General features: G+C 41.3%; 1 protein-coding gene across 3 annotated transcripts in view; it reads left to right on the top strand.

Annotated features, from left to right (window-relative positions):
* The window catches only part of pik3r4 (phosphoinositide-3-kinase, regulatory subunit 4), a 98,113-nt gene that overhangs the window by 49,000 nt on the left and 36,820 nt on the right, over window positions 1-12,293 (top strand). For all 3 annotated transcript variants that reach the window (XM_072560636.1, XM_072560634.1, XM_072560637.1), the window contains exons 10-11: window positions 5,243-5,436; window positions 9,946-10,171. In XM_072560636.1, coding sequence (XP_072416737.1) covers window positions 5,243-5,436; window positions 9,946-10,171 — 420 coding nt within the window. The remainder of the gene's footprint in view (window positions 1-5,242; window positions 5,437-9,945; window positions 10,172-12,293) is intronic.

Raw genomic sequence — 12,293 nt, 5'->3', positions numbered from 1 at the left:
CTCTTCCCACGTGGCTAAAGATGCCCTCCAACGCATCTCGTCCACATCCCGCACCTCCGCCCTCAGACCCCACCCCTCCAGCCATAACAAGGACAGAACGCCCCTGGTGCTCACCTTCCACCCTACCAACCTTCGCATAAACCAAATCATCTGCCGACATTTCCGCCACCTCCAAAAAGACCCCACCACCAGGAATATATTTCCCTCCCCACCCCTTTCCGCCTTCCGCAAAGACCGTTCCCTCCGTGACTGCCTGGTCAGGTCCACGCCCCCCCCACAACCCCCCCTCCCATCCTGGCAACTTCCACTGCCACCACAGGAAATGCAAAACCTGTGCCCACACCACCTCTCTCACCTCCATCCAAGGCCCTAAAGGAGCCTTCCACATCCATCAAAGTTTTACCTGCACATCCACTAATATCATTTATTGCATCCGTCACTCCCGATGCGGTCTCCTTTACATTGCGGAGACTGGACGCCTCCTAGCAGAGCGCTTTAGGGAACACCCGCACCCGCACCAATCAACCACACCGCCCTGTGCCCCAACATTTCAACTCCCCCTCCCACTCTGCCGAAGACATGGAGGTCCCGGGCCTCCTTTTCCGCCGCTCCCTCACCACCAGACGCCTGGAGGAAGAACGCCTCATCTTCTGCCTCGAAACACTTCAACCCCAGGGCATCAATGTGGACTTCAACAATTTCCTCATTTCCCCTTCCCCCACCTCACCCTAGTTCCAAACTTCCAGCTCAGCACTGTCCCCATGACTTGTCCGACCTGCCTATCTTCTTTTCCACCTATCCACTCCACCCTCCTCCCTGACCTATCACCTTCATCCCCTCCCCCACTCACCTATTGTACTCCATGCTACTTTCTCCCCACCCCCACCCTCCTTTTACCAAATGGGTAGCAGTGCTGTATAGTGATCCAAAAGCAGTGGTGCTAACTAACGGTATAAGGTCAGATAGTTTTAGTGTCGGCAGAGGCTACTGTCAAGGATGCCCTCTCTCACCACTATTATTTACGTTGGTGATCAAGCCGCTGGCGGAAGCCATTCGGATGGATCCCAATATAACTGCCTTGGAAGTAGGGTCAGACAGGCATAAAATTACCCTCTGTGCAGATGACATCTTTCTCTTTTTAACCAATCCAGTTACATCTGTGGGCCGCTTAATACAAGTGATTAGTCTACTTGGTTTGTTTTCAGGGTATAAAGTTAATTTCATGAAAGCAGAGGCCATGTCTGTGGGGTGGGAGGGTGGAAATCTTACTAGTATATCCAACTTAGGTGTTGGGACCTGTTTCCCCTTCCAATGGTCATAGGAAGAGTTTCCATATTTAGACATTTTTATTACCCTGTTTTTTGATCGATTATATCAAACCAATTATGGGCAGCTGCTGGAGAAAATCAGGCAGGACAATTGGTGCTGGGAAGATCTTCTGATATCCTGGTTGGGCAGAATAGCTCTGGTTAAGATGAATGTTCTTCCTCGCTTATTATATCCCATGAGAATGCTCCCTTTGCTGCCAAGGCAAACACTGCGTAGGCTTAACAGCTGGCTTGGATCTTTTATTTGGCATTATGGGCGACCTGTTATTAAGCTGGATAAATTGCAGCTTCCGCAAGAGAGGGGGGAGGTCTAGATTTTTCAGACTTTAGGAAGTACCAATTGAGTTCCTTGTTATTCTGTGTGGCTGAATTAGTCTGTCACGATCCGCGATCAGTTTGGCGAGACACTGAGGCCTCCCAGACAAATTGCCCCCTTATTAATTTGTTGTTTATGGACACGATGAGAACTGTTATGGATCACTGTAAAAACCTGATTGTCCTAAACACAGTTAAAGCATGGAGAATGATCCGGCAGGGCGAGGGCAATTTACAAAAATCTTCCCCTTTCACTCCCATAGTGGGAATGTCGGGATTCCAGCCACGTTCGATGGATTCTGGCTTTAAGCTCTGGAGTGCAGAGGAATCTCCTGTTTGGGAAATCTATTTGACAGGGAGGTCATGATGTCCTTCAAATAGCTGAGTCAGAAGTTTGAGCTACCTAGGAAGGATCTCTTTCATTACTTCCAGTCAGGGACTTCGTACAAAAAAAGGCTACATTGATGGTTAATCCCTATAAATTGGACATGAAGTGGAGAGTGCTCTGGTCTACGGGCGCCCTCTCGGTTAGCAATTTGTATCACTTGTTAGGTAACAATGTTTTGAAGGACATCGAATGGCTATATAAGAATTAGGGGTGGAAATCTCCTCCGAGATGTGGGAGGATATCTGGGGAAATGTTAGAAAGATCTCGATTTGTAATAGAATCCAGGCTATTCAACTGAAGGTATTTCATAGGGCTCACCTGGCACCAGAATGGCTTGTGAAATTCAAGACAAGTGTGCCCCAAGTACAAAATGGAGGTTGGTACTCTTACTCACTGCCTTTGGTCATGACACAAGATCTGCAGGTATTGGGGTGACATAGCGAGTGCTTTGGTAAAGGTTTTGGGAACTGAGGTTTCAGTTGGATCTGGTATCCCTCCTTTTGGGTCTCCCAAATGTTCCCTCCCTGGCTGTGCATGGGAAGAAATTCTTTAATATTCTTTCTTTTTGCACGAGGAAGGACATTCTAATGAGCTGGGTGTCAGAGAATTCCCCAGGACTCTCAAGTTGGTGTAGGATAGTCATAAATTACCCCTAAATTCACACAACCTCTAGAGTTCCTTACAAGTATGGTGCACCAGAAAACTGAGTTGTTTTACAGAACATGGCAGCCCTTTTTGAATTATATTGATGTAGATACATCGGCTATATTATTCAGGGCCTTTGTTTAGCCGTGAGGACTGTGTCTGTTGGTTTGGGGGCCCCTGGGAGGAAGAATCCTGAACAAATCCGGGCCTCCTTACTATTGCTGCCAGTGGTGGGAACTGTGGTGAGATTGCACTGAGTGCAGTAATTTAATTGAATATCATTTAAGTTACTTTGTTATAACTTGATTTATTTTTATTTCATCTGTTTGTTTATTTTTCTTCTTTCTCCTTGGTTATTTATTGAACTGTTGTTTATTGTAAGTTTTTTTTGTGTTTCTGTAGTCTGTGAAGTGGAGTAGTAGTTTGTTTTCTATTATTTCTATTATCATACTATTTTGTACTGGTTTTGTAATTTTGTTTAAAAAAAAACAAATCTTCTTTCAATAAAAATATTTAGAAAAAAAGTAAAGTAATAAGTCAAGTGTATAATTAAAGGCAAATCAAACAAGCCAGTTTTAGGTACAAGTTCAGGGCTGAGTGGCTTGGCCATTTAACTCACGTGGTGGATTTTGATGTCCTGGTCTCCTGTTGTGTTCTGTAGCAGATAAGTTGAAACTTTAAAATAAAAAAAAGAACTTTGGATGCTGGAAATCTGAAACAAAAACAGAATTTGCTTAATAGTTCAGCAGATCTAACAGCATTTGTGGAGAAGTTCTGAAGCAGGGTCACTGGACCTAAAATGTTAACTTTGCTTTCTCTCCACAGATGCTGAGAGACCTGCTGAGTTTTTCTAGCTTTTCTTTTGTTTTTGAATTGGAATCTTTAGCTCCATCTCATGCACAGTATGTCTTGATGGTTTCCTTTGTTGAGAATTGGCTGAAGTAAGCATCTTGTCATCTATTCCTTTTGCGCTGGCTTGAATCAAGTGTCCCTGCAGATAGAAAATGCAACGTTATAGAGAGGTAATGAGTTAGCTGTTGTCTGAGTAATTGTTGGAAATTTCCTGAAGAAACTAACTTGTTTATTCATTGCTCGACACTATCTTCATTGGCCTATTCACTGTAGTTGAGAGTATGGTGTTGGAAAAGCACAGTCAGTCAGGCAGCACCCAAGGAGCAGGAGATTCTCCTGCTCTTCAGATGCTGCCTGACCTGCTGTGCTCTTTTCGCACCACGCTTTCAACTGTGATCTCCAGCATCTGCAGTCCTCCCTTTCTCCTATTTAATACAGGGGTAGTGAAGACAGTCATTTTTTTTCTTAAAGTCTTGATTGTGACACATTCTTTTCCTTGCATTTTGTCCTCTGTCTGTATGTTGAAAAACACTGAAACATATCCTTAGTTATGATGTGGAAGTGCCAGTATAGGACTAAAGTGGACAAAATTTAAAAAAAAACTCTCAACATCAGGTTATGAGTCCAACAGATTTATTTGGAGGTACTAGCTTTCGGAGTGCTGCATCTTCAACACGTAGCTGTGGAGCAGGATCATCTGTGTCTTATGATCCTGCTCCACACTATCTGATGAAGGAGCAGCTCTCTGAAAGCTAGTACTTCCAAATAAACCTGTTGGACTATAACCCGGTGTTGTGTGATTTTTAACTGTGTCCACAGTTGATCAGTGGATGGAGATCTACAGCAGGTACCTATAATACTTAGACACACACTTGGATGAGAGAACTTGGTTCAAAACTTCATGCATTACTTGTAACCCATTGTGCTACATTATTGGAAACATTGATGGAAGTGATTCATTAATGCATTGAAACTTTTGAAATTGCTAAATCAATTTACCTTTGTTTTTGTTTGCATTGGCCATAAAATAAAAAGTAAAGTTGCTAAAAAGTCATGCAACATTGAAGTAGATGTTTTTGTAAATATGTACCGAATAATGTGGCTTAACACTCGACTATGTTCACTTTTAGAATTTGGTTTCAACAGAATTTCTGGGGTTTTTAAGATAGTTTGGTGTCTTAGAAACAGCACATGCCTGGGGATGAGCTGTCAGCATGAATAATTATGCAAATGAGTTTAAGGATAGAACAATTTTAGCAAATAAATTGAGCAAATATCTTGACTTTCTTTTTCAAACAAATTATTTACCATTGAGGGAGTCATCTTGATAAGATTCCATTAAGCGCTTTTTGATTTTTCTTTCTGCTTGAATTTTAACATTTGTAGTGATTGATCCTGAGAAATGAGACTGGTTTGGGTTTTTAAAATGTGTAAGTATGGTCATTTGTACCAGAGCTTATTTTAACAGGGGCAGATTGGCTAAAAGTCAGGCCCAACTTCCGTTGAAGTATAGCAGACGTTTTAAGATCACAAGTTCATTTCTCGCTTGGAATACATCGACATGTTGCCAACTAAATACAAAATCAAACTTAAAACTCATAACAACTATATGCAGATTTTTTAAGTCCATCAGTTTGTATCTCATCAATAGTATTATATCAGATAATAATTACATAGCTGAACTTTAATTTTGTCTTCTGGTATTCGATTTCAGCAAGAAGACATGTGAAACAAGACTCAAATTTGAACGAAGAATGGAAGAGCATGTTTGGCTCTCTTGAACCTCCAAATATTGTTCAACCAAAAGTCCATACAGCTCCTGCTGACCAAGAAAATACCACTGGAAAGAGTCTGCGATCAGAGTCTTCTCCAGGAATGATGATCACCACTACTCCAGCTTTGCAACAGGTTAATAGAAGCTTCATTGAATTTCAAATAAATATTCTCTTTTCTTCTGTTGTTGCTTTGCACAGCATTGACTGACTACTAGTCAGTCTAGTGGGCAGCACGATGACACAGTGGTTAGCACTGCTGCCTCACAGCACCAGAGACCTGGGTTCAATTCCCGCCTCGGGCAACTGTCTGTCTGGAGTTTGCACGTTCTCCCCGTGTCTGCGTGGGTTTCCACCTGGTGCTCTGGTTTCCTCCCACAGTCACAAAGATGTGCAGGTTTGGTGAATTGGCCATGCTAAATTGCCCGTAGTGTTAGGTGAAGGGGTAAATGTAGGGGAATGGGTCTGGGTGGGTTGGTGTGGATTTGTTGGGCTGAAGGGCCTGTTGCCACACTAAGTAATCTAATCTAATCTACTTATTTCCCAGTTAGCATTTGAGAACAGCACTGGCAAGGTCTGCAAAATGGACTGTACAAGATGTAAAATGCCAGAGCCCAAGCCTTTGGCTTGGGAGACCAAGGTCAATTCAGCACCTTTGCCTTTGGTAGCAGACCCGTACTTCTAAAGTGCCTATCTCATGCCTTACTGTAATGGCACAGAAGCACATGGTGATTCTTGGCTCCGGGAAAATGTTGTAATCCTGAAGATTCAGTTATTTTTGAGCAAGACCTGACAGTCCCCGGGTATCTAGACAGGCTGGCGAGGTAGTGCATCTTGCCATCTTTGCAGTCATTCCAAACTCCTCAGCAATATTAATGTCCAGATAGACAGAGGAAGTTTGGGTGTGGATGTGGGATGTATGGTGTGTGTGTTCTTGCATGCATGCATGCAGAGGGAATCAGTTTGTGTGCTGTCACATTTTAATGCCACAGATTTGCTGGGGCCATAGAGTGTATGAGAGTTGTGAAGCAAGGGGAAGATACACTTCCATTGTTCAGCAGGAGGTGGGTGTCAAAATAAAATCAAGCAGCAGGATAATGGCCAGCACATTATGTATTATTAAAAATGTGCATTTTGCAAATATGAAAATTATATGGTTTTAAATTTTCATGCCCTAGATTTTCCAATGGGAAGATGGTCAGTGCAGCAGCATAGATTGAACTTGTGGATCAGGACCATGCAAAGTCCTAAGGCAACTGACTCTCTGAAAATTGCATGGGCAGTTGAGACTTGCAGTGAGCAATTAGCTAGTGTTCTTGTGATATCTCTGAGGTTGCCTTTATGAAACGTGTTCATTTCCCTCCCTTTCCTGTGAGTTAGGGGATAAAAGAAAAGTGGAAGTGTCGTGGGACTTCAGATCTGGTCCAGGACTCTATTGACCGTGTCTGTGGTCCAAAGCAGCTTTTATAGTCTCCAAACTCCCAACCTCAAAATCCCATACCATGACCCCATTCAGGGTAGTGATCCATATTTTGTGAACTGTTGCCCTAGCCCATCCCACATGCCGCCTGGTTGTGTTACAATGACTGTGTAAAACTATTGGAAGCTATGAATGTAGCAAGCATTCAAATTGTAAACAATTGTAAATAACATTGTTATGACCCAGACACTTGGCAAATGCTGTTGCAATCTGGTTAGGAACCAGTAACTTCATTTTTATGTAAAGCAGATGAAGTTTGAAATCCCAGGTATTTACGAAAAGCATAATACGAGATTTCACAGATTTGAACAAACAAACTAAACCTTACTATGCAAAGTTAGAAAAGTTACACCATCTACATATATATCAAGAATTAACATGAGGTAAATGAGTTAAGATTTCTCAGCAACAGACCCATATGGACCTGATACTGTTGGTCCCAAATCTCATTAAAAGTTTGTTTCCTTTACAAAGAATCCCAATTCTTCACTTCAAAGGTCTGCTCTTGAAATTCCCTCCAAGCCACTCTGTCGTGGTTTGCCTGAATGACTGCTCATGTCTTACAATTCAGTTTCTTTCCCTAAGACTTTCCATGAGATCCGAGAACACACCACAGTATTTACTCACAGGCACAATTCAAACTGTTTCACACCAAGCTACTTTTGAACTGCCTTAGGTTTCACTGAACTTCAGTCTTTCTCTGCAAATACTGCTTGCAAATTAATTTTGCCCCCACTTTCAGATTTCAAATGGATTCTGGGACTTGAATGATCTCTCAGTTTCTTGAGATTACTGCAGCACTTTGGATGTTTATCTTACTTTTAATTAATTGCCAGTGACCTTCCAAAGCTGTCTGAGCTCTCTAGACCTCTCCTCAGTCCTCACTGCTTGGATCCCGCTAGCTATAGCATCTCAACTGCTTGGAGCCTCTTCTCCCTGCTTCCATCCACTACCTGGTGTCGTAGTTTACCTGTTACCACTGCCACAGGACCCATGATCAGGATTTCTACCACCAGTGCAGGGGTATACTGATGACTTTGCAGTTGCCATTAACAAACCCAGAGCAGCAGGCTGTCCATTCAAATGAATGAATGAATGATTTTATCATTACATCTATCTCACAGTGAGAAATAAAATAAAATACACTGAAAATTTTTCATTTATTGCCCTAATACTGTATCATTTTGATAATTTAAAAATAAGGGAAAAATAAAAAGATATAGCTTACAGAGAAGTTCATCTACACTCAACTTATGAGCCAGCTCAGAACTAGCGCCACCTCACCAGACCCAACTAATTTCGAAGTAACCAATCCTCAGGTGCCATCTTTCGCAGCTGGGCTGATTCATCAGACCCACAAATGTCCGAGTCTCTCGCTGCAGCCCACCTTGTTGATGTTACTGTGATGCCCTTCCGCCACCACTTTAATGCTGCCAGCACCAGACCCAACCAATGACGAAGTTGCTGATTCACAGGAGCCATCCTTTGTCATTGGGCCTACGTTGCCGACATCACCTCAGGGCTCCTTCTCTTCCCCCGTGCTGGGCTGCCCTCCACCACGAATTTGCATTGAGATATCTCTCCACCGCTAATGGTGTCTGGACTCTTCACAATAACTAAGTCATGTAAAAGAGAAAAGAAAGAGGAAAAAAATCAAGAATAAAAAGAAATGAGAAGTGGATAATAGCCTGTTTGCCTGCTTGAGATGCCTAGTATGTACAAGAAAATGGATTCTTGATGTCCACATTGATGAGCGACCCATCAGTAAGCTGGGAAATTGTATGAAGTGAGTGATTAGGATTTGAAGCACCTATGCCTGATAGGTGGTTGGATGTGATTCAATGGTATTGTTCAGAAGGCAAGTAGATAAATATTTATTGGAATAAAATGTAGATATATGGGAAAATAACAAGGGAATGGTAATAGTGGAGTTGATCTTTAATGATTTGATAAATACTTTGATGAGCTGGATAGATTCCAGTTTGATGTTATTTCATAATTGTTGTGATTTTTTTTTAAATGAAGTCTTTGTACACACCTACACGCACCTAAAAGTGCACACAGCCTCTAACCTGAAAATTGGTTGTGCAGCAGTCCGTCAATGCTTCCCTGGACTAGCATCATGGATATTTTTGCTCATGTCTGAAGTGGGACTTGAAGCAAGACCCACCACTCTGATAAGAATACTGTCTAGCTGATTCATGATGATCAGAATCAGTTGTGAACTAATTGAAAACTGAAAAATAGACGAGTAACCTTTAGAAAGAAGTACCAGCTTAATCTGCTTTAACATTTTAATTTATCATATGTAGAATTTATTGCTTGGCTTGGGCTAAACTGCAGTACAGAAAATAGTTAATCCCCGACCACAGGAAAAGGTTTTCCACTTGACATCCCTTTCTGTAAAATGTCCTAAAACTTGAACCTTGAGATTTATTCTTATCAATAATTGTGATAGGACAAAAATGTTGCAGTTCTTGATGAACCTCATTTTGTCACTTGGAGAATTTGCTTATATTCATAGTCAAACCTGCTTTTATTTACTTCTAACACATTTAATATTCTTATTGAAAAATATAACAGAATTTGCTGTTAAAATGACAGCAAGGTGAAGTGTGATGCAGAATTAAATGTGAATATCCAAACCTTTGTTGCCTAAATTTGTTAGCTTTGCAAAACAGGCATATAGCTCTTGGCCTCCCCATAGAATTGCCCAATAGACATATCACAAAGATATTGTCATGACAAGTGCAAGTACCTTCTTATTGATGTGCTATGTGTTGATTACATTTCAACCAGTCTTGCACTGAAAATGTTACAAATGTTGAGTAAGTCTTGAACTGGTGTTAAAGATTTCAAATGAGCTGCGTAAAGGTAGAAAAATAAATTGTCTTTTTTTCTTTCCATTAAGTGTGATTCATGCTTGAATAATTTTGCAGATTTTGTCAAGGAAGCAAAAAAAGTGAATGTTTTACAAGGTGGATGGATGTTGTGATGTAGGTCTGTTGGCTGCAGGATGGACAAGTTGGACCAAACTTGTTCTGTTTCTCTGATTATATGTTCTGTGTAGGCTGACAATGTCATTGATTTTTGATTTTAATGTTCCGTAATTATTTAATGCTGAAAAATTCCAGCTCCTTTTATAATTATCATTCCTTTTTGAAGGTATCTGAAGGGACCGGGGTACTAACAAGGAAGACAACTTCCTCTTTGTCAGTTCTGCAAACAGGAAATGTCCCAGTATTGCCTCCTACTTACCAGAGACGCATTACTACATGTGCTACTGAGCTCCAGCATTTGATTCAACAGAGACGAGAACAGTGCAATGCTGAACGAATGGCAAAACAGTTGATGGAAAGTGCTGAATGGGAAAGCAAACCTCCACCACCAGGTACACAAAGTCAATAGGTTAATTAGAGTTAAATCAATTTCACTTTGATTTCTTTATTTACTAGCACATCATACAGATATGATCATTACATATGGTACAAATTAAAAGTTTATGGGTGATAGCTAGTCAATTTTTCTATTAGTGTTGGAATACACTTATTCGAGCTTGTCAAAGTCATAATCCTGTTAATTAGGAAATCCACTTCCAGTATTTAAACTTTTATCATGTGGATTGAAAGCTAAAGCACCAATGGGAACGCCTCAAAATAGACTAACATTTTAAAAGTCTAAATTCTGCCTCTAACCCACCCACTTCCAATATTAACGTGGCTAGGATAAGTGTAGGTCACCAGGATGCAAATGGGTTCCATTTGCAAATTGATTTGTACACAAGTTGTCTTGCAATGTGTGCCAATGTAAAGCAGCTGTACAGGAGACGTTTGTATGTCAGTTCTTTAAATCCTGTATGGGATTGCATTCGAAAGTACAAGTTTTCATAAATCAGACATTTGTAAATTGGGGAACCCACTGTGTGGGTAACCAACCGATCTGAGGTTTGGCTTTGTTTATTGATCCAGGTTTTGCAGTCAGCATGAAGTCTTGGGCATTAATGTTCCATCTTTCCTGAAATTATTTTAAATATTGCACCAAGTGGAGGGAATCCCCAGGCCTCCAGGAATATTGAAGTCATGAAACAGAGCAAACAGACAATCATATGGAAGAATTTTCACCAATGGTATGCCAAGAGGATAAAAGTTTTTTTAAAAATCATTTTACAGATTTCAACCCCCCCCCCCAAAAAAAAAATTGTCAAAATATGTACATGGGGTTAAGGAAGCATAAATAGCTGAAGTAACATAAACATTTTCAATTTTCTTAATATGTAAATATTTTGTAATCATGTGGAGGCTACTAGCGTGCCAGGATTATAAAATTAGTGTTTTATGGTCAGAAAGATTGTTCAGCAGTAAGGCATACATTTTGCAAGAATTTTAACAATGAAACTAATGGAATAAAAGTGGAAGTTCATGCCAGTAGTGTTTAACTGATTGCAGTCTGCTGAAATTTCCAACCGTGCACCCAATGGTAATGAGTCAAACTGTTGACAGCAATTTTCATGTTTAACAAGATATTTTAAAATGCAGAAGTTGCTGTCGTTTTAGAGGACTGCGATAGTAAACTCTAATTGCTTCATTCACTACTACTGAATAAAATCTAGGTCCCACAAGTTTAACCAACGTTTTTAAATGTAACCTTGATTGACTTTTTTATGGCCTTGGGAAAACAGTAGATAAAGGAAAGCCAGGAGTGCTAGTTCAGAGTACAAGAGCATTTTCACTTGTCAGTTTAATTTGCTTCCAATTTACCTGCTTCAGTTATTCCCTGTAATTGAATATCCCTTGACCTCCTTTTCCCTTCTCCAAGCCAGTACTTTCCATCTCCTCCTCAAGGCTGATAATTCTGCCCTCATGTGCACATGAACACATTCCCAAGTACATACCCACCCCAGCCTAGTTGAAGTTATTGCCTCTGATCTCCTATATTGACTGGCTGTAATCTTTGACTGACTAGGAGAAAGTCAGGACTGCAGGTGCTGGAGACTCCCGTCAAAAATATGCTTTATCTGAAGGATCAGAAAGCATTCATGGAATAGCAGAAATGGAAGTACAATGGAAACTCGATTATCTGAATGTGATGGGCGGGCATTATTTTGTTCGGATAATCAATTATTTGGAATATTGATTAAATGCCTTTCTTCTGGAGCTCGGAGTTTTAAAGTCTGCTCCTCGTTCAGGAGCCTGCAACAGCACAGCGCGCAGACACCGCCTCCCACCCACCCCCCCCCCCCCCACCCCCCCCAACCATCCAACACCACCCCACAACCTGGTCCAACCCTGCCTCCAAAACCCTTTCCAATCTGCCCCCAATCCCGCCCCCTAAACCTCTTCCAACTCCATAGGGTCCACCCCTATGTAGAACTCCAGGGAAAGTGTGGAGAGAGAGAGGGCGGGAGATTAGTGATTTGGAGACTGTGCCTGTTTAATCACTGTCAACAAAAGACAGGATCACTGCTGGAAACACGTCTTTGATGTAATGTTTCTATCAGGACCTCGAGATCTTAT

The sequence above is a fragment of the Chiloscyllium punctatum genome, chromosome 41 (genome assembly GCF_047496795.1).
Source record: "Chiloscyllium punctatum isolate Juve2018m chromosome 41, sChiPun1.3, whole genome shotgun sequence".
Lineage (NCBI taxonomy): Eukaryota > Metazoa > Chordata > Chondrichthyes > Orectolobiformes > Hemiscylliidae > Chiloscyllium > Chiloscyllium punctatum.
The sequence above is the reverse complement of the archived record's forward strand: the minus strand, read 5'-3'. Positions and strand labels throughout refer to the sequence as shown.